The sequence below is a fragment of the Panthera uncia genome, assembly GCF_023721935.1.
Source record: "Panthera uncia isolate 11264 chromosome A1 unlocalized genomic scaffold, Puncia_PCG_1.0 HiC_scaffold_17, whole genome shotgun sequence".
NCBI lineage: Eukaryota > Metazoa > Chordata > Mammalia > Carnivora > Felidae > Panthera > Panthera uncia.
The window spans coordinates 33583097-33608321 of record NW_026057577.1 but is presented as its reverse complement, the minus strand read 5'-3'; the positions used below and the strand labels follow the sequence as shown (position 1 = coordinate 33608321).

General features: G+C 40.7%; 1 protein-coding gene across 2 annotated transcripts in view; it reads left to right on the top strand.

Annotated features, from left to right (window-relative positions):
• DIAPH1 (diaphanous related formin 1) overlaps positions 1-25225 on the top strand; it is a 103748-nt gene that overhangs the window by 29214 nt on the left and 49309 nt on the right. For both annotated transcript variants that reach the window (XM_049648525.1, XM_049648526.1), the window contains 15 exons: positions 1236-1337; positions 1687-1817; positions 1980-2066; positions 2888-2951; positions 4529-4668; positions 6430-6538; positions 7435-7545; positions 7719-7837; positions 8501-8617; positions 9223-9338; positions 9856-9920; positions 11035-11214; positions 12167-12910; positions 13787-13901; positions 14398-14406. In XM_049648525.1, coding sequence (XP_049504482.1) covers positions 1236-1337; positions 1687-1817; positions 1980-2066; positions 2888-2951; positions 4529-4668; positions 6430-6538; positions 7435-7545; positions 7719-7837; positions 8501-8617; positions 9223-9338; positions 9856-9920; positions 11035-11214; positions 12167-12910; positions 13787-13901; positions 14398-14406 — 2209 coding nt within the window. The remainder of the gene's footprint in view (positions 1-1235; positions 1338-1686; positions 1818-1979; positions 2067-2887; positions 2952-4528; positions 4669-6429; positions 6539-7434; positions 7546-7718; positions 7838-8500; positions 8618-9222; positions 9339-9855; positions 9921-11034; positions 11215-12166; positions 12911-13786; positions 13902-14397; positions 14407-25225) is intronic.

The window sequence follows — 25225 nt, the reverse complement described above, 5'->3', positions numbered from 1 at the left end:
TTTTTGGAGACCGTAGTTCTTTCATAGCATCAACTATCATAACCAGCTTTCAAATTTCACCATTAGATCATTTTTTTGAAAACCATTTGTTTGCTCAAATCACAGTTCCGAGTTAGGTCCATTGTATGAATGTTGTTTTAAGTTTTATTTTATTACAGGTTTCGTCCCTCTGTTTTATCCTTGCTATTACTACAAAAAATTTGTGGAAGAAATCATTTGACTTCTAGAGTTACCCACAATCTGAAATTTGATGACTGCATCTTGTGATGCTAGAAATCTGTATTTTTATATGAAGTCTTCCAAATTTAAAATGTTGAGCTAGCCAAGCAAAATATACTGTGTTTTGGGGTCTGATTCAACCTGAAGGCCACGTACGTTGCAATTTCTGTGTTCAGTTTATCTGTAAAAGGAGAAAAAAAGCACCAGGAATTGGGTCAGAAAAACATCACATTAGTATTACTATTTTGAGGCAGTGTTTCATTCTCTCTCTCTTTCTCTCTTTCTCTCTTTCTCTCTTTCTGTCTCTCACACACACACACACACAGCGAGAGAGAAGAGAGAGAAATGGAGAGTAGAAGAGAAGAAATGGAAAGTATCCATTTTACCCCTACCCTTTCCCCATTTCAGATACTATTTCAGACTTGTTGGGTTAAACTGTGCTCATCAAGGTACTGAGCTCAGACACATGGCTATACAAAGGCTCAAGCAGTGCCTTTTCTTCAATAATACACCCAAGTTATATCTGTTGAGGGGCTTTATCAGACTTTTCTAGTTCTTTCTTCATGGGAAAGAAGTTTGTACAGGGACTGAATTAACCAGGGGTATTGGGTGTTTATGCCTGAGAGTGGTGCACATCTTGTGGGTGTTTGGATGATGCCAGTCATCCAGAGGAAATTTTTAAGATCCATTCCAAGTACAAAACCAGTATGTGTGCTTTTCTTTCAATAATAAAACAAATTTTTTCATCTATTTTAAAAACCCATTTTTGTTAGGAAAAACGTTAAGAGTATAAAAGTGTTTGTAGGAATCTGCTAAAATGTTAACCATTAACATTTATCCCTGAGGAATTTTCATTGTCTGGTGATAGCTTAAACCTCAAGGGATCAGGAAAACTTATTTATTCAGTAACTATTTAATTTAACTTCTCACTAAATATACTAAATATTAAACACTGAAAAATTGTAAGGAACTTGATGCAGTTTTGTTTTTTCCTTTTTTCCCCCTTCCTCTACTAGCTGGATATGAACCTTAACGAGGAGAAACAGCAACCTTTGAGGGAGAAGGATATTATCATCAAGAGAGAGATGGTGTCCCAATACTTGCACACCTCTAAGGCTGTGAGTCCTAGGGCAGATACCCATGACGTGGGAGACCCTGCCCTCATCTTGGACCTGTTTGTTTTACCAGTTCCTTAGAACATTGTGTGTCTACATCAGTCTTCTTTTATTCTGTCGTATAAGTCTATTCATGTTTTACTCTCATTTGAGTTACCATTCTTAACATACTTTTTGCCTGATTCAATCTTCACGAAGTCTGTGGGGAATGGGATGGGAAATTATGAGTCCCACAGAGTTTGGTAGTAATTATGATGTGTGTCTGCCTTGATATTCGTAATGTAATGACTGATTCTAGTCCATTTGCTGATTGGGTCCAGTGTTGATTAATCTCTCCATATGCTCCATCTAGGGCATGAGCCAGAAGGAGAGTTCTAGGTCTGCTATGATGTACATTCAAGAATTGAGGTCAGGCTTGCGGGATATGCATCTGCTCAGCTGCCTAGAGTCCCTTCGTGTCTCCCTCAACAACAACCCTGTCAGGTGAGGATTATGAAGTGGTAACAAGAATAAGAGCCCAAAGTTAGGGTTTACTGGTGGAGTCAGGATGTCTGAGAATTCTGGATTGGGAGTAAAGAGTTTCCAGGTAGAATTTGGGTAGTTATCGATAATTGATATTGCATTGTCTCTGTCTATTCCTTACAGCTGGGTGCAAACATTTGGTGCTGAGGGTCTGACCTCTTTATTGGACATCCTTAAACGACTCCATGATGAGAAAGAGGAGACTGCTGGGTGAGGACTTCCAAGTTTTGACATCTTCCCAGTGGAGGGTAGTGGGGAACTTGTCTGTATGCTCTAAAGGAGAAAATGGCAATAAAATGAGAAGTTGTGGACCAGGAGAATATGCTGTTAGTTGAGAACAAGGTTTACCTAGGGCAAACTAGAGGCTGAGGGATGATTACAGATGCAGGAAACGGAAGAGGAACATGGTGGATAACACATAAGATTGTGGGTCTCGTAGCATAACTTACCCTATCTGGAAGTGGGGTTGGAGTTCATCCATAGCTGTCCTGGGACCTGGTCTGGCTGGGACCTGAAAGTCTTAGAATACACTTGATGCATTTGAGACTGGCTTTATGATAGTCTTCAAGGTTGGGATAGTTTGGGGGATACCTTGGACTGTCTTAGGCTACCTTGAAGCCAGTCTGACCCACCATGACTTTTCTATTTCCTGGGATCTTTCCAAGACAAAACACCAGGCCTATACCTCCTGAATGTACAAGCTTGAAACCTTTGAAGTAGTGAGGCAAGCAGTAATAGATGGGATGTTATCTTGATGGAGTTAAGCACTTAGAAGCCTAGAGGGGGTTAAAGAGGAGATTTTAATGTAGTATAAAGTTCTTGGATTGCAGGATTAACCAAAGGTCTTATGGTGGCAATGCCTCTTCAGCTACCTGTTTTTGCCAGTGTTTCAGGGCAAAGTGGTATGTACTAGAATTTACTCGGCTACTAATTGGGGATGTTTTGAAGACCCTTGTTTGCAAGATTGAAAAGTCAAGTGGCAGAGGAGTATAGAATAAAGGGAATTCACTGATTATGTCTCCTACACACAGAGGCTACGATAGCCGTAACAAGCATGAGATCATTCGTTGCCTGAAAGCTTTTATGAACAACAAGGTGAGATTTTTCCTATTCTCATTCCAACCCCCATCATGATCCCTGTTCTTTCTTTTCTGTTGGCAAACTCCAAAAAAGGACTTAGGAATAGGAGGTTCAAGACTTGTAGTGTTCCCTTTTAGTGTTACAACTTTTTGATTGTCACCTAAGTATGTTTCTATGGACCTTTTTTCCTCCAGTTCTGATGTCTGTTTCAGAAGGTAGGTTTGCTTTCCTTCCTCTTTTTATACTTTGTTTTGCTAATTGAATTTCCTGACCTGTGTTTGTTTTTGGAAGGTTTATTTTATTCTCTGGTTATTTGTTTTCCAGACTGTTTCTACCGTAGAATCTTTCTTTTTTTTCTTTGTTTAGTATTTAATTTTTTTTTAGAAGTTTGTTTATTTTGAGAGACAGAGCGGGGGAAGGGCAGAGAGAGAGGAAGAGAGAGAATCCTAAGCAGGCTCCACAGTGTCGGTGCAGAGCCTGATGCAGGGCTCGAGCTCACAAAATGTGAGACCATGCATGAGCTGAGCTGAAACCAAGAGCTGGATGCTTAATCGACTGAGTCATCTGGGTACCCCTGTCTGTTTAGTATTTAAACTCAGGGATCTCACAGTTGTTTGCTTTTGAGTGCAGATATATCTTGCTCATCATTTAATTTTTAAAATATTTAAAATTTTTTAAATTTTTAATAAAATTTTTTATGTTTATTTTTGATAGAGACAAAGCATGAGCCAGGGGAGGGGTAGAGAGAGAGAGGGAGACCCAGAATCTGGAGGAAACTCCAGGCTCTGAGCTGTCAGCACAGAGTCCAACACAGGGCTCGAACCCATGAACCATGAGATCATGACCTGAGCCGAGGTTGGATGCTTAACCAACTGAGCCACCCAGGCGCCCCCTCATTGTTTAATTTTTTTATAATTAATTTACTCCATTGGATGGGAGGGGGCATTAAAAAAAATACAAGAATTAAAGACTTTTGTTCTTGAAGACCTAGAATTGTGTTTGATTTAGTATAAAATTATTTTGCTATGCTTATCTCTTTAGCTCGGAAAAGTTCTACCCCTGTGTTAGTTTGCTAGGGCTGTTCTACAGAGTATTATAAACTGGACTAAACTGTATTTAACAAGAAATTTATTGTCTCACAGTTCTTGGAGGCTCTAAATCCAAGATCAAGGTGTTGGCAGGATTGGGTCCTTCTGCGAGGGCTGTGAGGGAGAGTGTGTTCCATGCCTCTCGCTTGGCTTCTGGTGGCTTGCTGGTGATCTTTGGCATTCTGTGGCTTTCAGATGCATCACTCGATGTCTGCCTTCATGTTCACAAGATGTTCTTCCCATGTGCATGTGTGTGTCCCCACGTCTCAGTAGTCACACTGGATTAAGGGTCCACGTTATTCTAGTGTGACCTTGTTGTAACTTAACTAATTACATCTGCCAATGACCCTATTTCCAAGTAAGGTCACATTCTGAGGTACTGGGGATTAGGACTTCAACATATGAATTTAGGTGGAACACCTTTCAATCCATAACAACCCTGACTTTGTCCTTGGTTACTTCCTGTCATCATTAAGCCTCCCTTCTCTGTTCTTGTCCTACTAGTTTGGAATCAAGACCATGCTGGAAACAGAAGAAGGAATCCTGCTGCTGGTCAGAGCCATGGATCCTGCTGTTCCCAACATGATGATTGATGCAGCTAAGCTGCTTTCTGCTCTTTGTATCCTACCACAGCCAGAGGACATGTATGTGACTGCGTTTTCTCCTACATTCTCTTTTTTTACCATCTTCCCTAATCTAGAGGAAAATTGAGTGGGTGTCTACTTTGTCTTAAATACTAGGTAAGACCATATCTCTTCGAAGATGTGAACACTGTGAATCTTTTTTTATAAGTTTATTTATTTTGAAAGAGAGAGAGAGACAGTATTGAGTGGGGGAGGGGGGAGAGAGAGAGAGAGAGAGAGAGAGAGAGAGAGAGAGAGAGAATATCCCAAGCAGGTTCCACAGTGTCAGTGCAGAGAATCCCAAGCAGGTTCCACAGTGTCAGTGCAGAGCCTGATGTAGGTCTCGAACTCAAGAGCCATGAGATCATGACCTGACCCAAAGTCAAGAGTTGGATGCTTAACCAACTGAGCCACCCAGCCAACCCAACACCATGAATCTTAATGTTTAAGAAAGACTGTAACTGCAGGGGCACCTGGGTGGCTCAGTCGGTTAAGCATCCCACTTGGGCTCAGGTCATGATCTGATGGCTCATCAGTTCCAAGACCCACGTCGGGCTCTGTGCTGACAGCTCAGAGCCTGGAACCTGCTTCGGATTCTGTGTCTCGCTCTTTCTCTGTTCCTCCCCCGCTCACACTCTGTCTCTCTCTCTCAAAAATAAATAAAGATTAAAAAAAAAAAAAAAAAAGACTGTTAGGTGTGTGGCACTATCATCAGTGTACTTCTGGTTATCAGTGGGATAGCAAAGCATCTCCTAGGTCTCCATTAATGTCTGTAGGACATTTATAGGACAAAGCTTGCTTTTACTTTTTTGTTTTTTTAATTCAAAAGTAACACATTATTTTTTAAACTCAAACGATATGGAAACATATAAAGTAAAATTTAACAGCCTTATCCCTCTAGTAAATCTATTCTGCAGGGGTAGCCAGTGTTAATGGCTTGGTGCAATCTCATTGATTTTTTTTCTAGCATAGACAAATATATTGTCTTTGCTTAATTATGAGATACCTTCTGCTGCTCCAAAAGATGCTATCTTAGAACGAAGGAAAGATGTAACTTTTCTGTAAAACAAATCACATGCCTAGGATAGATTTTTATTTTTGTGGAACAGTTTGGTTTAATACAAACAAAATCATACCATTCATTTCTTTTTACCTTTTTTTTTTTTTTTTTTAATAGTTGATCTTGGACATTTTTTCTCTGTGGGTATTTATAGATCTACCTTATTATCTTAAGTGGCTATTTAGAATTCTATAGGATGTATATCCCACAATTTATTTAACAGTTACCCCATTGCTAGACTTTTTAGGTGACATTTTTTTTTTCTTAGCACATTCTGGCCTCTGCTCTAGGTGTTAAGTTTTACTATTACAAATGATGCCATAATGAACATCCTTGTACATATATTCTTTCACATTTATGCATTTATGTTCGATAAGTTTCTAGAAGTAAGCCAAATGTTAAATTCATTAAAAACCAGTACTATTAAATACCCCTCCAAAAGTGGTACCAGTTGATACTCCATAGAACAGGTGTCTTAATTTGGTATCCATAGATAGGAGTCTAGGAATGGGTTTTAGAGAATACATTTTTCTAAGGAGATGGTTCTTAGCTTTCAGCAGATTCTGGCTCCTGACCTAGGTGATGAGGAGAATTATATTGAAAACCTGGGTGTTGGTAATGTTCTTTTCCTAACTGATTTGTGTCACTGTATAATCTACCTATTGTGCTTGTGTGTGTCAGGGCACCTGGACATTTCTCTCCCTTTCCTTTTTCTTGGGCAGGAATGAAAGGGTTTTGGAGGCAATGACAGAAAGAGCTGAGATGGATGAGGTAGAACGCTTCCAGCCATTGTTGGATGGATTAAAAAGTGGGACCTCCATTGCGCTCAAGGCAAGTATATCCTCTGAACTGTGCCCAATAATAGAATTCAAAATGGAAGGACTTAAGTTCATTTGATGTTTTAATAGAACACATGGAATGGTTCCCAGGTATAGGCATCCCTCAGGGGAACTGCAGGTTTGGTTCCAGAACACTACAATAAAACAAATAGGTCAATAAAGTAAGGTAAATGAATTGTTTGGTTTCCTAATGCATGCATATACAAGCTATGTTTGCTCTGTACTGTAGTGTATTAAGTGTGCAGTAGCATTATGTCTACAAGAACAGTATTGCTAAAAAATGCTCACTATTATATGAGCTTTCAGAGAGTCATAATCCCTGATCACAGATCACCATAACAAATAAAATAATAATGAAAAACTTTGAAATAGTCTGAGAGTTACCAAAACATGACACAGAGACAAGAAGTGAGCAAATGCTGTTGGAAAATTAGCACTGATATACCTGCTTAACACAGAATTGCCACAGACCTTCAGTTTGTTAAAAATGCACTATATATAGAGCAGTGCAGTAAAGTGAAGTTCAGTGAAATGAGGTGAGTCTGTATATATTTATTTTATCATTCAGGATTTGCTCTCTAAGAAGGCAGAGAGAAAGCAGCTGTCCTTACTATGAGCTGGTGAAAGGGCATGCTATCTCTTTAAATGCTAGGAAAGCCAAGGCCTAGTACAGAGTATACCATCAAATCCTTGGAATCATTTAGACTTCTGAGCGACCCAGACCTGGGCCCAAATCAGATCTAAATGGCGCCAGCAGAAAGTTGTTCTTGTGGTTTTGTACTGCATCTTCTGCGTGACATCTGGGGTCCTCGGCACTCATGTAAAGAGAACGGAATCTTGATCTCTAGCAGATTACAATGACATAAGTGCTGAATTTGCTTATTTTAGGTGGGATGTCTACAGCTGATCAATGCTCTCATCACACCAGCTGAAGAACTTGACTTCCGAGTTCACATCCGAAGTGAACTGATGCGCTTGGGGCTGCATCAGGTGTTGCAGGTGAGATGCAGCTCTTCATTAGAGAGGCCAGGCTGCCTGCTGCCTGCTTTGATAGCTCAGTCATCTCTGGGGTCACTTTCGCTCTCAATTTAAGAACCAGGTTGAAAGGCTTCGGTTTCTGGCTGGCATAGGATGCTTCTGGGTTCCCTGACTTGTACTTTGATCATTGACAGGATCTTCGAGAGATTGAAAATGATGATATGAGAGTGCAACTAAATGTGTTTGATGAGCAAGGGGAAGAGGATTCCTATGACCTGAAGGGACGGCTAGATGACATTCGAATGGAGATGGAATATCCTTTTATGGACTGGGTTCAAGACATATGAGACATTCATTATAGATCCCTGCATGAAATGGTGTGGGGTAATGACTCTGAACAGGGTATCAGCCTGTGTGTCTTCTCAGTAGGTGAGGCAGGTGTCTTTTGATTGCTGTGGGCTTTATTTACCTCAGCATGGGCCAAAGAAATTAGGAAAGGTGATCTGAGGGTTGCTCAGCATGGAAGTAGCCATCAAAGCGTGTATAGACTTCCTAGAACATAAGAGCTTGGTTTATGAAGGTGTAGAGCTGGTTTTTGGTGAACATTCACAAGTCGGGGAGTAGGCTTGTCATTTGCTTTCTTGTGGGTGTCCCTGAGACTGACAGAGGGAGTAGTCTGGCTATGTATCACTATTTGACACACGTGACTTGTGGGTAGTGATCGTTTCATTTCTGTCTACTGTTTGATCTTCAAGCCAAGTACTGGGAATCCTCTGTCTCTGTGTATAGTACCACCCAACTCACTGGTCCCTTGGCCTTCAGAAGTTTATGGAGCTTAAAGTTTTGGGTAATGTTTACAGGGGAAATGGCTGTTAGAAAAGAAGTGGCATCTTGGGACTTTTCCCCAGAGTTGGGCAATCGACCTGTCAAACAGTTTCTAAATATATGCTTTCCTTAGCCTCTTCCCCTTTTCCACTGACTTCAGTGAAGTTTTCCAGATTCTCCTAAACACAGTAAAGGATTCAAAGGCAGAGCCACACTTCCTGTCCATCCTGCAGCACCTACTCTTGGTCCGAAATGACTATGAGGCTAGGTAAGATGGTATACCTGTGAGAAGTATTAAATTTGAGCCGAAGTAGAGAGAGAAAAATCCTTAAATTCAAAGACTGTAAAAGGAAAAAGAAAAGACAAAGGTTACATTTAATTTTCAGTCAGATATATAAAGAGTTGTCAGTTGTCCTTTTAATCGGACTGAAGGGTGGCTGTATGGAAGAGGTCAGAGTGTATACCGTAAAGTGTCCTTCCCATTTTGGAAATGGGAGGTGGGGGGTATAAAGATGGTAGCAAAGGGAGGAGCCCACTTAAGGTTCTTTCAGGTTGCCTAGAAGTAGAGAGTAAGCAGTAGTGCTGTCTATCACGGAAAGGATCAAGCCTGAATTTTGAGATGGGAAATTATTGGCATTAGGAAGCAGATGGCAACAAGTTTTGATTATCTGAAGTAGATGGAGTAGCTGCTGTAGAAGAGAGAGTTGCCTAGCCTGGCAACATACTTCTGTTAGTTTTACGAAAAGGTCTTCTCTGGAATAGTTATCCTCAGGTCCCTCATTTATCAAAGCAGTTAACTTTTCCTGATCCTGATTGCTTCTGAGAATTGTATTTTGGTTTTCCTTTGATAACCTTGTTCTGTTTCTTCCATAGACCGCAGTACTATAAGCTGATTGAAGAATGTATTTCTCAGATAGTTCTGCACAAGAATGGGGCTGATCCTGACTTCAAGTGCCGGCACCTCCAGATTGATATTGAGGGGTTGATTGGTAAGCATATTCTTCTATCTGCCTCCTTGAAACATTGTTTCTACCTTTCATTTTGTGTCTTTCTCCAATGAAAGTTTCATGGAAGATAAATTCCTAGTCTCCAGGTATTTCCATTTGTGTCCTTGTCCTTAGGTGATCATCAACATCTGTGTTAGGAATATACAGACCTTTAGTTTATTTCTATGTGAAACTAAGAATGTACCGCTACTCACACATCGCCCCACCTTTTGAAGGGAGTTCAGCTGTCATCTGACTCCTGGTCTCAGAAGTTCATAAGTACCACTTGTAGGCACTCTCCATGCTGCCCAGCGTGGCGGCCTTACCACATCACAGGCACCCAGAAATTCTGTGTTGAGCTCAATAGAAAGTTTCATTTCTTTGTTTAGTGCAGAACAGTAAGAAGTATAACAAAAGTGAGAAAATGGACAGAAGACTGCCATTATATTGAAGGATTTAGGTAGTGAGAGGGAAAGACAAGAGAATTGGGAACTTTACTGATTCTTCTATTTCTTTTCAGATCAAATGATTGATAAAACAAAGGTGGAGAAATCTGAAGCCAAAGCTACAGAGTTGGAAAAAAAGGCATGTATGAGAGATCAAAAAAATTGGCGTCTTTTTTTCCCTTTTTAAGGATTATGTTTTTTCGGACATGTGAAACTGTCACCTGTGATACTTAGCAAACATTCAGCACACAGTAGCGGTTCCTGGGAGAAACCTTTCTGGTATAGATTAGTCACTGGAGAAACTAACATGGATGTGATCCAGAGGAATTGGTGGTACACAGTTCTTGCCCTGGGTAGGACAGGAAGAGACAGATGGCTGTCATGAATAACAGTGACAGCTCTTGCAGTTTTGCTGGCATCTCAGGCCTCTTATTCCTAGAACAACAGGAATATGTGTGTGAATTCTTTTTTTCCTCTTTAGTTGTTACGGACTCCTATTGCGGTTGTTGGGGGTTTGCTCCTAGAGGCTGCTGGGATTGTCCACCATAGCTGCTCTGGTGAAATGTCTTAACAGTGTTAAATTTCTTTAAAATCTTAGGTTTATTTGATTGCTTGGTTTTTAACTGAAGTATAGTTGACACACAATGTTAGGTTAATTTTAGGGGTGCAACATAGTGATTCAGCAACTCTATACATTATGCTGTGCTCACCACAAAGTGTAGCTACCATCTGTCATTATGCAACACTATTACAATGCTATTGACCATATCCTCTCTTCTGTGCCTTTCGTCCCTGTGGCTTATTCATTCCATAACTGGAAGCCTGTACCTCCCAATTGCCGTCATCCATTTTGCCTACTCCCCACCCCCTTTGCATCTGGCAAACACCTGTTTGTTCTCTGTATTTATGGCTTTGTTTCTGCTTTTTTTGTTTGTTGATCTGTTTGTTTTTTTTGTTTTTTTTGTTTTTTTTTATTCCACACGTAAGTGAAATCATACAGTATTTGTCTTAGGTGGTTTTTGTTTGTTTTTGTAATTCCCCAAATTAGATAGACTGTGGAAATGATCCCTGGTTTCCCCCTTCTTTAACCTTGATTTTAAGGTCAAAATCATGGTGGTCTTTTTTCCCAGGCATTCCCTGGGAAAGTGAGCTCTCTAAAAGCATTGGGACAAAATAGTGAATTTTGGGGAATAACGCTGTGCTTCTTGCTGGAATGGAGAGCTTACAAAGAGCCTAATTCCTTTCTCCTTTAGCTGGACTCAGAGTTAACAGCACGACATGAGCTACAGGTAGAAATGAAAAAGATGGAAAGTGACTTTGAGCAGAAGCTCCAGGATCTTCAGGGAGAAAAGGATGCCTTGGATTCTGAAAAGCAGCAGATAGCCACAAAGAAACAGGACTTGGAAGCAGAGGTGTCTCAACTCACAGGGGAGGTAATGCCTGAGCGGGGGAGGCAGAGTGACCTCTAAGCCATCAGCAGCCTCATGATAGGCCTGTCTGCAGCAGGAGTCAGACACCTTATTCCTCGGGAGGGTTCAGCTACTAATAGGTAATCTAGTTAGATGGTGCATGTTTTAAAAATCATTTACTGTTTTTTGTTTTATTTTGAGGTAATACATAAGATAGAAAATTTGGAAAATACAGACAACGTAGAGAATAAAAGGAGTCACAGTACTACCCAGAATTAAAACTAATGGTCTTCTGAGACATTCAGGAGTAAAATCCAAATTACCTCTTCACATATTTGCTAATTTTCTCTTATTTTAGCTATTTCTGGACAGATTTATCCCCATACTCTCTTTGCAGTTATAAGTATTTTTTTAATGTTTATTTTTGAGAGAGAGAGAGTGTGCACCTGTGCTGGCGGGGAAGAGGCAGAGGGAGAGGGAGACACAGAATCCAAAGCAGGCTCCAGGCTCTGAGCTGTCAGCACAGAGCCCGACGCAGGGCTCGAACTCGGGAACTGTGAGATCATGACCTGAGCTGAAGTCAGATGCATTAAGTGACCGAGCCACCCAGGCACCCCTGCAGTTACAAATACTTAAATATGGTATCTGATAAGTTGATCACTTACATGGTTTTATCACTAGAATATTTGACTTGCTTGAACTTTGTATTTTCTAATTAAAGGGAGAATTTAACATAAAGGTTGAAGTTGCCTTTTTAATGCAAAGCATGCTAAACTAAGAACATGAAGACCTGAATTCTAGTTTGGGTCCCTAAATATCTGTGACTTTAGGTATGACTTGAGGAGTCTGTCTGATTACTTTCAGTGTGGTGTGTGTAAAAATGAGAACTTTGGATTAAGTAATTTTGTAGGTCCCTTCTAACCCCAGTAGTCCCTGAGTGAAGGGAGGAGTACTTCCATTGTTGTTGTTCCTCTAGGTTGCCAAGCTTTCTAAGGAACTGGAAGATGCCAAGAAAGAAATGGCTTCTCTCTCCGCTGCCGCTGCCGTTACTGCTGTAGCCCTTCCTAGCAGTGCTTCTGTCTCCCCCACCCCTCCTTTACCTGGTGACTCTGGCCCTGTTACTCCACCCCCAGCCCCTCCTTTACCGGGGGTGGTTAGCATACCCCCACCAGCTCCTCTTCCTGGAGGTGGTACCATTCCTCCTCCACCACCTCCCCCTCCTTTGCCTGGGGGTGTTTGTATCCCCCCACCCCCTCCTTTGCCTGGAAGTACTGTTGATATCCCCCCACCCCCTCCTTTGCCTGGGGGTGCTGGCATCCCTGTACCCCCTCCTTTGCCTGGGGGTGCTGGCATCCCCCCACCCCCTCCTTTGCCTGGGAGTGCTAGTATCCCTATACCTCCTCCTTTGCCTGGGGGCACTGGTATCCCCCCACCCCCTCCTTTGCCTGGGGGTGCTGGCATCCCCCCACCCCCTCCTCCCTTACCTGGAGGAGTAGGAATGCCCCCTCCTCCTCCCCCTCTTCCTGGTGGTCCTGGAATCCCTCCACCCCCTCCATTTCCTGGAGGTCCTGGAATCCCTCCACCTCCACCTGGAATGGGTATGCCTCCACCTCCCCCTTTTGGATTTGGAGTTCCTGCAGCCCCAGTTCTGCCATTTGGATTAACCCCAAAGAAGCTTTATAAGCCAGAAGTGCAGCTCCGAAGGCCAAACTGGTCCAAGGTGAGAATTTCTGTCCATTTTTTTCATTAGTAGATACTAAGAAACCACTTCACTTTCCTACTTTGTGCCCAGGTGGTCTTCCCTTTCTTACGACTAACATCTGCCTTCAGGTTCCATTCACGCTTCTGCTTATTCAGCACATGTTAGGCGTCTTCTGTATGGCAGACATCACTTCGGAGAGTTCTTGGAGCCCTATTCTCTGCTACAAACCCTAAACATATCTTTAATGTTTTTGGTCTTTTTTCTGAGGTTATGAGTGCCATGGTAACAGTTTGGTAATAGTCATTTCACCAGTTTGCGAGCTGCTGACAGTAGTGCTGATCTGGAAAGTTGTGGCTTTTGGATACATCCTGATACCTCTCTCTGCCATCAGTGAGTTACAGAGGACATGTTTGCATGGCACAGTATTTCCTCCACTGTGCATTTGAGGCCCCTGTGATTTCTGCATTAGCCTTCTGCTTAAAGAAACCAAGTTAAAAGAGCTTAGTGATACAAAATAAACTAACAAACTCGTAAACTAATTTGTCATAGTTAAATTGTTTTTTTCCGTTTGTCATAGTTAATAGCTAAATTTTTGGGAAAAATATAATGTAGAGCAAGGGAAGATGTGAAATCCTCAATACTTCTAAAACTAGAGGACTTGAGGTTAGGAGGAAGATAAGTAGCATAACTGAATCTAGTTCTTGAATAATCACCAAAAAACAAACTGGAAGCACTGTCTCCTGATCCTACCATGAAGAGTGCAGCTCCTCTGTGTCTTGGATTAGTCTGTTTTGCTGAGAACCACTACCCACGTCTTCTGCATCTTAATCCATTTTCCAGGTTGGAAAGTACAGAGCTCAGCTTAATAACTCAACACTCTGCCTTTATCCACAGTTTGTTGTTGAGGACCTGTCCCAGGACTGCTTCTGGACAAAAGTGAAGGAGGACCGTTTTGAGAACAATGAACTTTTCGCCAAACTTACTCTTACCTTTTCTGCCCAGACCAAGAGTGAGTACCTTCCTCTTTCATGCCCAGGGCCAGGATAGGACTTGGAGTGTCCTTTAAGTGGGTTTTCCATTCTTTTCCTGTCCCTGGGTGAGGGTTGAAGAGAGGTGGTTTTTCCTGTTAGGAAGGAATTAAGATATTTTTGTTTTCTGGGGATGCTGAGGTTGAGAAAGAAAACTGTTGCATTTTGGTATTTTTCCCCCCAGTTTGTTTTGTATATGGGTATTTTATATCAGTATAACTTGTTGGGGATATGAGATTAAGGTGACAAGAAGCTCATTCTAGGCCCCTGTTAGTAACACCCTTGAACGGATTCTGGCACTGTGTTTCAGGTGCCATCCTAGACCTACACTCAGTAAGGGTTGGGTGGAGTTTTGAATAGCTTAGGTGATTGAGTGACTGTCTATAGTAACAAAACCATGTGTGATTCTTTTTTTTTTTTTTTTTCCCTTCCATTTCTTTTCAATATTTGGTGTTTTCCTGGCCATTTTCCCTCCAGCTTCAAAAGGTAAGAATACAGAAGAGCCTTTTATTTTTTTTTTAATTTTTTTTTTTCAACGTTTTTTTATTTATTTTTGGGACAGAGAGAGACAGAGCATGAACGGGGGAGGGGCAGAGAGAGAGGGAGACACAGAATCGGAAACAGGCTCCAGGCTCTGAGCCATCAGCCCAGAGCCTGACGCGGGGCTCGAACTCTCGGACCGCGAGATCGTGACCTGGCTGAAGTCGGACGCTTAACCGACTGCGCCACCCAGGCGCCCCACAGAAGAGCCTTTTAATTGAGTATCTTGAACATTAGAGCGAGATGAAGCAGATGTAAAGCGATTTCTCTTTAGAAGACTGAGAGATCGGGGATTGATATCTCTACTGCAGTTTTTTTTTCTTTTTTTTTTATTAATAGTCCAGAAGGCTCAGTACCTGTGATGTTAACTGACAGGGTAGAAAGTTATTTTAAGTCCAAGCTGCCACACCTGAAGTACTAATACTGTTACCTTACATTTCTGTTGTGTTTTGTAGTCTTCTAACTGCTTTAACATGTGTTACTTCTTGGATCTGCAAAGAAGCCTTAAGAGATAAGCAGGATGTGTATTATCTCCATTCTGTAGCATGTTTGGAGTGAGTAGGTACCTTGCCCAAGGTTAAATGACCAGATCTAGGGATCTTGTCTTCTGGTCCATGTTTTTTTTTTGGTATAAATTCTTGCTTCTTCACCTTTGTATCTTCCCCTTTGTTCTAGAAGAACTGATCTTTTTGCCCTCTTCTTTCTTCACTTCCTAATTTTTGTGGTTTTGTGCTGCCTTATGATGGGGCAGTTGTAGTTATTTCCCCTGAAGAATACAGTATTTGAATTTAATGACAATTATAGCCCACTAATTTTGTATTTCCATCTTAAAGCTTTTTTATTTACTTAGGGGTATATTATGACCCTAGTGATGGAAACTAAGTGCAACTTTTGAGCATTTCCTCATCTTCTCTCTGCCCTCCTCCTGCCCCTTTATTTTATTCCTTAAGTGATATGAGGGGACCAAGCTGCGCTTTCTTATAAGGAGCCTAAAATTGCTAGGTGTCTTTGGTGGTCCCTAGATATGTGCATGTATCTGAGAGTGTGAGATTGCTGTGCTCAGACTTGACATGTTGCCCTGTCACTCAGGGCAAAGTGGCCTTGTATTCCAGAAGAGCTGTCATCTTCTGAACTAAAGCCCAGCACAGTGGATTACTTCCACCCTCTTAGTGAAAAATACCATGACAATGACAACTTACCCTACTCTAGTATATCACCAAAGACTAGTTGACAGAGAAACTCAAAATCAAATGATTTCCTGATTTGTAAGGTCACAGAATCTAACCCTTTGTTGGCTCTGGCCTAAGTTGCTTTCTTGTAGCTGTGCTCTGAGTGCCACTGTGCATGCATACTGGCTGGACCCCTTTCCTCCTGCCTTGGTCACATCCTACTTCTGTACACTCATATTACTGTTGATGAGAGTGGGATTTTCTGCAGTTTATGGTTTTCCTTGGCATTTTATTCCCCCTGTGAATTGATAGATGGTGTGTTAAAAATACCCAAGCCAGACTTTATCTTTTGTCATTTTCAGCACTGTAACCAAACTTTTTAATGATCCTTCAGTTCTCAGGTTCTGCCCTAGAAATGACATTCTTTTCATTTAAGTTTCTAACTTTCTACCAGCCTTGGTTCTTTTTTAAATTTTCTTTAGTTTGGTTTAATGGACTATTGATTTTTGTGTAGTAATAATCCTCACTAGTAGATTGCTGAGTGCACAAGCAGGGGAGAGGCAGAGAGAGAGAGAAGCTTACTCAGGCTTCATGCCCAGCACAGAGCCGGACACGGGACTCAATCTCACGACCTTGACATCATGACGTGAGCCGAAATCAAGAGTCAGACACCTAACTGATTGACAGGCACCCATCTAGCTAGTCTTTAAATATCTTTAGTTTCAGTTAACCATTTGCAGCTATTAAATTGGCACACTGTCTTAATGTCCCTGTCTTTTCATTAGGAAACACTTGAGGGTGTGTTCTGAAAACTACAAAATCATGAGTTTTCCAGACATTCTAAATCTTAATAATTTAAAGAAACTCCTGGGGGAGGTTTTATTTTCTCTGTCAAATATAATCCTAAGTACTTACTGTTTACCCAACTCTAAGTTACTTATAGCACTCAGATGCACCAGGACATTCCTGCTGCTTGTTGCCCATGGTACATCTATGTTTTCATTAATTTCCCCCCAAAAAAGAAATGCCTCCCCATTTTAAAAATAATTTTTTCTTTGGATTTTTAATGTTTTACTGACTTTAATGTCTGATATTTATTTTTTTCTTCTCTGTTTGCCTGCTTTTTTCCCCTTTGAGTTAGTCTGTAAATCTCTGGTGATACAAGAGGTATTTGAATATTGGGACTTATTTAACATGTCTCTTGGGAACAGAATAGTTGATTTAATGCCATTGCTGCAGGGGGTCTCAGGTAGCAGGCAGAAGTACTGCATAGGGACCCCATCCTATGTATAACTCCCACTGTGATCAGGGCTAATTTGCCCTTGGCTTTCCTGATGCAGTTTTGAACTTCCTTCTCTTGGTGCTTCAGGTTGGCAAACTCCATGCATATTGTTCCGAAGTAGCCCCTTGATCACAACATACCTGAAAAAAAACACTTGAGTAAAAAAAGACTTTGAGGATCTTAGTTAAAGTTTATGTCAGGTAAGGAAATTCAGGCTTTAACAGCTTCAGAGGTAGGCCTCTAAGGGCCCAGGTCTCCTAATTATAAAAGCAAGGTTTCTTTTGTTTCTGATGTTTTAAACATGTCCATGTAAAATTTCAGAATATCTTCATCCTTAATCCTTTTTGTCAGGTAGGTAACCAGTTTCAGTTTCATAGTCTTAATATTGATGATGTAATTAAACAATAGATAAATACTCATTAGCACTCTGTAAATATTCTGTCTTTCAGATAAAGAATTAGAGACCTAACTTGAATAACTTTTACAAGTCTATATAGTAAGTGCCAAAGCCAGGATTCGCACTCTTGAGTGTCTGATTCCAAAGTCCTTGCTCTGGCCCTCTGCGTTCCAGAAGTGTATATCCCTCCCCTAAATGTTTCCAGAAGCTTAGCTCCAGACAAAAGATGAAAGAAGTAGTTTTGCAACTACTTCATTCAGGCACTTCACTTCAGTCCTTGAATTGGCAGTGACTCCTAGTACAAAAAAGAAATAACAGATTAGGGAAAGTAGGTGAAATACTGGATATTTAGGGTTGAAGAAGAAGAGACATGTTTTGATTCTAGTATATTCACTTGTAGCAATGAATCCAGTTGGAGAACTAAGACCTGCTTCTCTATTACAATAAAAGTTCTGCTTAGATGATTTCAGCCTAGTAGTTGCCAGGCTTGATGAGGAAGTTATTTGGACAGTAGGTGTTCATAATATTGCATTATTTCCTTTCTCATTTGCTAAACACAAGTCTCCGTTACTTGTTAGACATAGCTGTATCCCCCTTTTATTTTACTTATCCCTAAAGCCTCTTGTATACCTACTCCAGGAACAAACCTTAAAGAAAACGCCTACCTCACTCTTTACATCTCCCTCCTTAGTCAGAGGTCTCCAGCCACTTCTTCATTACGGTTCAGGAAGATGTGGGCGTTTTTAAGTAAGAGCCCAGAGAGAGGAGCCAGTCCTCAAATGTATACTACAAGTTCTCTTGATCATTTTTCTCTCTTAAAGATTAGTCTCTTGTTTCTGAACTCTTGACTTTCTATAAATCACAAATTTCCTCAGTTGATTTATTCCTTGCCAGGGAATATTATGAATTCAGATTTGATAGGCAGTGCTATAAAAACTTCTAGCCCTTTTTACTTTCTCACTCTTCTTATGGTGATCAGCAAGGAGTCTTTTATCATGGTCTCTTTCTTGACTCTGCCTTTTGAATTCCTTGGGAACACGTTCATTAGTTAAATTTTAATTTTTTTCATCTTTTCCTAAGGAGCATTTTCATCACTGTGGTGACCTCAGGTCATTATTTGTATGTATGAGATAAGTAGTTTTTCATTCAGCTTTCCTTGTAACTCTTACTCTCTTTTGTTAATGACTTGATCCCATGAAAAATACTGTCCTTGGAATGGTGTAAGAAGTGATAAATGATGTGCTAAGTAACAGTGACATTTTCCATTTTAGGTTTATTCCTTCCATCCAAAAATGTTCTGGGCTTTTAAGATCCACAAGCTAACCTCCGTTAGTGGTGTGCATTGGACAGACAATATGTAGGTTAAACCCTCTCCCTGTTAAAAAGTATGAGGGGCCTGTGGCAACTTTGGGCATCATCAGAACAGCTCTCCAAGTGGTTATCAGCAGTAATTTAGAAAGAACTCTGCCTAAAAGTAAGATCTTGACCAAGAGCTGCAAATTTCATACACAGTAACAGTATTTTCATTAGGATTTGACTGTGTGCATCAAGATCCCAGTGTTTGTGCTGTTGGTCCCACAGGTCAGAACTGTTGGCAACAATCCTCTCTTGCTCTCCCAGAACTTGTTTGGTTCAGGCTTCAAGGGTAGCCAGTGGTGGGCAAGCAATACCTTCTTTCCCCAGAGGTCAAAGGGTCTTTCCTTTTCCCTGTGATCCTCTTGTGTCCACTAGGGGGCACTCTTTCAGTTGGATTTTTATCAGGAAATGTCCAAGTGAATCTTTACAGTTTCTGCAACTTTAACCCCTAGAAACAAGATTTTGTAAGAGCTCAGCATGCTCCACCCTATTCATTGAATGTCTTGGCAGAAAGATGTCTGTTCCATCAGTTCGTTACTGCTCTCAAGTGTATAGGATTAAGACTCCAAGTGCTATTCAAGTGAATATTTGTTGGGATTATTGTCTTTTAATTACTAATTTTCTTGGGTTCTAAGTAGGATCAGTCTATGAGTTAGTGCAAAGTACTTGGGAAGTTCCATAATATCAGAGGGCACTTCCTCATCATCTAAAAAACCTGAATCTCCTATCACCTGGGGTAATGAGGAGTCCTGAACATTTGGGTTGTCCTCTGCCCATCATCAGGGGTATAAAAAAAACAACCTAAACTATCCCTTTCACATACTCCTCTCTCCTCTCAACCTTTCCATCACCATTTGCCTTGAATTCACTGGATCTAATATTATGCTATTTATCTTGGTGTGTATTACTATAGGTCGTCCTCACATCCCATACTCGAATCCCCTTAAGGGTCTACGTATCTCCTATTCAGTCTCCTCTGATCCTACCTGAGCACCTGAAACCCATTCACTGTGTCCTCTGGAATTCTTGGTCCAATACAAGCAAAGTCTCCGATAACATCAACTTAACCTTGTTGGTCTAATAGAAACCTGGCTTTCCCTCAACACTGCTTTCCTTCTTGTGTTTCTCCTGTGATGGGTTTTTTTTTTCACATAAATCTCATCTTAATGGACCTGGACCCAGAGATGGTATAGATGTCCTCGTTGTTGTTTTTGCCACTTTAAGATCATACCACCTTTCTCTTGGCTAAAAACCCATAATTTTGAATCTCATGACATCAAATTACATCACCCAGTTCCTTTCTTAGTGCCAATGATCTATTAACATCCCAAGTTACTCCTCTCTCAGCCAGGTTAGCGATTGATTACTCTTTACAGTACTCCAGTACCACTTCCACCTTAATTCTTTGCAATTTCTGTATGAAAGAGTCATGATCCTGCCAGTATTTTGGCTTCCCACTTCCTTGAGTTCTTCTTTTTTTTTTTTTTTTTTTTTTTTTAAACATTTATTTATTTTTGAGACAGAGACAGAGCATGAACGGGGGAGGGTCAGAGAGAGAGGGAGACACAGAATCGGAAACAGGCTCCAGGCTCCGAGCCATCAGCCCAGAGCCTGACGCGGGGCTCGAACTCACAGACCGTGAGATCGTGACCTGGCTGAAGTCGGACGCTTAACCGACTGTGCCACCCAGGCGCCCCTTGAGTTCTTCTTTTGCAGTGATCTTGTCCTCTACCTCATCCATTCCCTCCTACGGTCATCACCAAAACTGCAGTCCCTCCACAGTCTTAATTTCATGCCACCCACGTTCTATGTTTTTACTTCTCTCTCTAGTATCCTGACCGCCATGCCCTGGGACTTCCAGTCCATTTGTCCTACCACCTTTCACTGTCTTTCTGTTCCTCGATGACTTCACTCTCCTCCTCACCTAAAATTCCATGGTTCATCATCATAATAATCACTCTCTTGGATGTTTTCCCCTTCTGTTACCTCTCTCTGATTTCATCATAGTTGATTGGCAAAAACCACAGTCTCTCCTTGCCCTGTACAGGTAGCTGTGCTGATGAAAGTGGCTGGAGAAAAACAAACATTTGGTCCTCCATGATAGACTTTTCAAGTTTTCAGGACAGCAGATGCTCTTACTTTTTCTCCTACCTCACTGGCTGTTCTTTCTTCTGGGTCTCCTCCGCTCAGTTTGCAGTGTTGCTTAGCCCTTGATCCTGCCAAGCAATTGGATATTAAACATTTCGAGTACCTTCAACTTCCTATTCTTCTAAATGATAATTTCACACTTTTTCTCTTCTCAAAGACCCAATACTCCCTCATTCTCAGTCCTCCTACTTCACTGAGAATACTGAAGCCATCAGAAGACATGCTTCTGTAGACTTCTGCCATTATTATACCCACTCTCTGTGTCTTCCTCTCTCTTACCATGGTCCTGTCTGAAGCCACTTCCTGTACTATTATGATATCTTCATTTCAGCAAATACATAGAATACACTAAAAATATTTTTTAAAAAAAGTCTTCTCCCTGCCTGGAGTGACCATGGTTAACATACCTTTCAGCTGTATGTGTTATTCTAATAAATGAAAGGGTGAAATCCTTTTCAGGTGGGAAAATGTGGGAAATTTTCCAATAGAATCTTAATCTTAACTGGAACTTTAAGGGACAGGGGCGTTAAAAGATAAAATTACAGAGGCACCTGGGTGGCTTAGTCAGTTGAGCATCCGACTTCAGCTCAGCTCCTGATCTCACAGTTTGTGAGTTCGAGCCCTGCATCAGGCTCTGTGCTGACAGCTTAGAGCCTGGAGCCTGCTTCGAATTCTCTGTCTCCCTCTCTTTCTGCTCCTCCCCTGCTCATGCTCTGTGTGTCTCACTCTCCTTCAAAAATAAATAAAAATATTTAAAAAAATTTTTTAAAAAGTAAAATTACAGAAATGTGAGGGTATACACACATTTTTAATCTAATCTGTGGGATTCCATGTGGTAGATACCGTTGTGCATTTTGCTGAACATTTCTCAGCATCTCTTGATAGCATTACATACAGATGTATTCCCATTATTTCTAGTGAATAATTGTACTTTGTCACATGAATAAATCTAAACTTTATACACTTGATCTCTTACTGAGAAGTTACCAGCTTTTTATACTATAAGCAGTGCTACAAGAAGAATAATTTTATATTTATCTCTGTATATTTGCATTTCTGCAGTATATTCTTAAAGTTTCTGTGTCCATATTGCTAAGTATAGGATAGTACCAATTTATCCTACCATCAAAAATCAGGAATTACTTATTGTAGTGTGTGATAGGGGAATGTGGTACCTTGTTTTAATCAGACTACTAAGGAGATTGCACCAGAGATATTCCTTCATACCTCTTTCTTCATCTATAAAATGAGACAGATTAACCAAAAGATACTCTCAACTTGAAACTTCTGGGTTTTGTTATTCTGGTTTTTTTCCCTTTCTTTTTGCTTGCATAAGTTGTCTTTGGTGTTGTCATCTCAAACTCTTTTGTTTTGACTGATTGCTAAAAAATTCTTCTTTTGTTTTGTTTTGAGTTTCATTCATTTTCCCTGCACTGAGATCAGGCATTAGAAATTGCTGCTTGCTTTCAATTAGTGTTTGGGGGTATGGTACTAAACTAGTGTAAAACTGTGAAAGGTTTCATGAAGACTGCCGGTTTACTTTCCACGGAAGACTTACTGGTGGAGATTTAAGGGAGGGTGTCATCAGATAAAGATAATTAAACTTTAATTCCTTCTAAACTAGAGGAATTTGATATATCTGAAGAGTGCTCTTTCTCCTTTTTGCCACCAGATGGCACATGGATCTCTTCTGTTTTAGTTGTGTCATTGTTACGTCTGCGAGTGATGCAGTCACGTTAGAGAGAGACAGCCTCTGTGATTTTCAAATACAAACTGTGTGTTATGCTGCCCTCTATCTGTCAGGAAATACATTTGGAGGACTGATCCGTAAAAGACAGGAAGCTGTAACTTGCCTTTTACAAAAGGATCTTATCCTCTTGCAGCTAGTATCTTTATAGGGGCAACACTGGTGGTTTTTGGAGGGCATAGATGCTGGAGCATGTTTTTTTTTTTTTTTTTAAGTCTGATAACTTCATGAAATCATAGCCTTCCTTTTAGAAGGCTTAAATAAAAAATTGTTTTTTACCAGCTTGACAGTTCATTCTATACATATTTATAACTCCATGATAAAAATATTCCCAATCCTGTCTCTGTCTCTGCTGAATAGCTCCTTCAAGCATATAATGGAACTCCCCGCTGATAATATACTCCTAACTTCCCAGAGATAGTATACTGGATAAATTTCCCTCAGGAATTCCCCTGGTCTGTCTTGGATAGAATTTGCTGGTACAGAAAAGTTTTTACTGTCAACCCTTTTCTATCACTGTTAACTCCTGATTACCCCCAAGATAATTCCAGTTTTAGAACCTCTTTCTAGCTATTCAAACTTTAGTGTGTGCCTGTATTACTATTCTTGACTTGCATAGACTGAAACTATATCTTTTAAACCCAAGGTACCATCCAGCTTTATCTGCGGATTTCAATTGTGTATCTTTCAGAGTAGGTATTATCCTTCTTTTTATGGAGATCATACAAGATAAGTTAGCAGGCAATATGACATTTTCTATTGATTCCTGACATTTTAGAGGCTCTAATTCAGGGGCACTTGTTTTTACAAAATTTTTTCTTGCCATCTTCTGGCCAGGTCTCGTTAGGTATCTTTGAAGGATATTTTGAAGAAGTTCTCTGGAGTCTGTGGAGCTAGGAACCACTTAGAGACTGATGATGAGGATGGAGGATATGTGTGGCAGGCAGATGATGGGAAATCCCTCCAGTTGTACAACAAAGATGGAGTTGTGTAAGACCAGGAAGTCCAGATCGTGATGAAGGGGCTACACTTAGGCAGACAACTCTTGTTCTTGTTTGGTTATTCCTTCACCATGGAGACCTGGAGTTGGTAGAGATCAGGGATGTGTTTAGGAAGAAGAATGGGATCTCCAGGAAATGTCAAGAGCAGAGCTGAGCTTTAGGATAAGCAGGAGAGTCATCCAGTGCTTTTAGGCTGCTACATGCTGGGCCCAAAGCAGCTGCCTTACGGGAACAGCCCTGTTCTCAGCATCCCTTACATGCTTTGGGAATTGTCAGATGTGAACTTACTCTTTTGCTAATATGGGACCAATCTCCCTGTAAACATGAAATTATAGACCAGTTTTCAGGGAGTACTAATGATACCTCCACCACAGGATGTTTCCTCTGGGGCTTTCCTGCTTCTCCGTTACCTGGTTTTCTGCATAAGTAATCTAGGTAGTTGAGAAGTCAACATGGTATGAAGAAGTCTCATAACCACCCTAGTGTTCATCCATTCCATCCTCCCCCTCCCTACCCTTAGAGGTCATCATTTTTATTAGTTTCTTGATTATACTTTCATTGTGTTTAAAAATGCAGTTATAAGCAAAAACTGATAGATTCTTATCCTCCATCCCCTTACCAAAAGGTAACATACTATCTTTATTGTTCTGTACTTCCTGTATCGTGGAGATTTTTCATGTCAGTACATAGATATCTTTGTCATTAAAAGAAATCTAATTTCCAACAAGCATGCATTGCTTTTCTAATGAACACGAGAATAAAAATATGGTAATGAAGTAATCTGTCCTTTTTTTTTGAAACAGCTGCGACAATTTAGTTAATCTGACTGCATCTTGAGTGTGTGGATGTGTCCTCTTGTTCTCCCTGCAAACTCTGTTATGTAATAAATAATTGAACACACCAATTTATAAATGTAGGACACCTCATACTGAAGCCTTCCAGCCATTGTGGTGTGAAGAAGAGAGTTTTGCAAAGTTCTGCTGTGGGCCCTATCCAGACTCTAGCTACTTCTGGAGCATTATATTCTCAAGCAGGAGCAGAGCTTTGTATCACTAGCATAGGGATGCTACTTCATAGGAGGGATGTGGTCTTCAAAGGAAAGGGATGACCTGCCTCATTTTTTTCTTCCTTCTTAGTTTTTGTTCTGGAAAGAATAGTTCTAGAACTTACTACACTGTAACTGTTTTGTTTAAGAATTCCGGCACATCACTGGGGCGCCTGGGTGGCTCAGTCGGTTAAGCGTCCGACTTTGGCTCAGGTCATGATCTCATGGTTCGTGGGTTCAAGCCCCTCATCGGGCTCTGCTGACAGCTCGGAGGCTGGAGCCTGCTTAGGAATCTGTGTCTCCCTCTCTGTCTCTCTCTTCCTCCCCTGCTCACACTCTGTCTCTCTCTCTCAAAAATAAAGATTAAAAAAAAATAATAAAAATAAAAAAAAAAAGAATTCCGGCACATTGCTTTCAGAGCAACTTGGAAGAATACTCATGATATGGTGTTAGGCAGGAAAAGCAGGAAACCATTATGTGCAACCATTATTGCAATTTTGTTTTACAGAAAAAAATGCAGAAGTAAAAGATTGGAAGAGAATATACCAGAATACTATGACAGAATTTGTTAGGGTGCTAGATTTCTTTTCCTACTAATTTCTCTATAATGTGGTCATCTG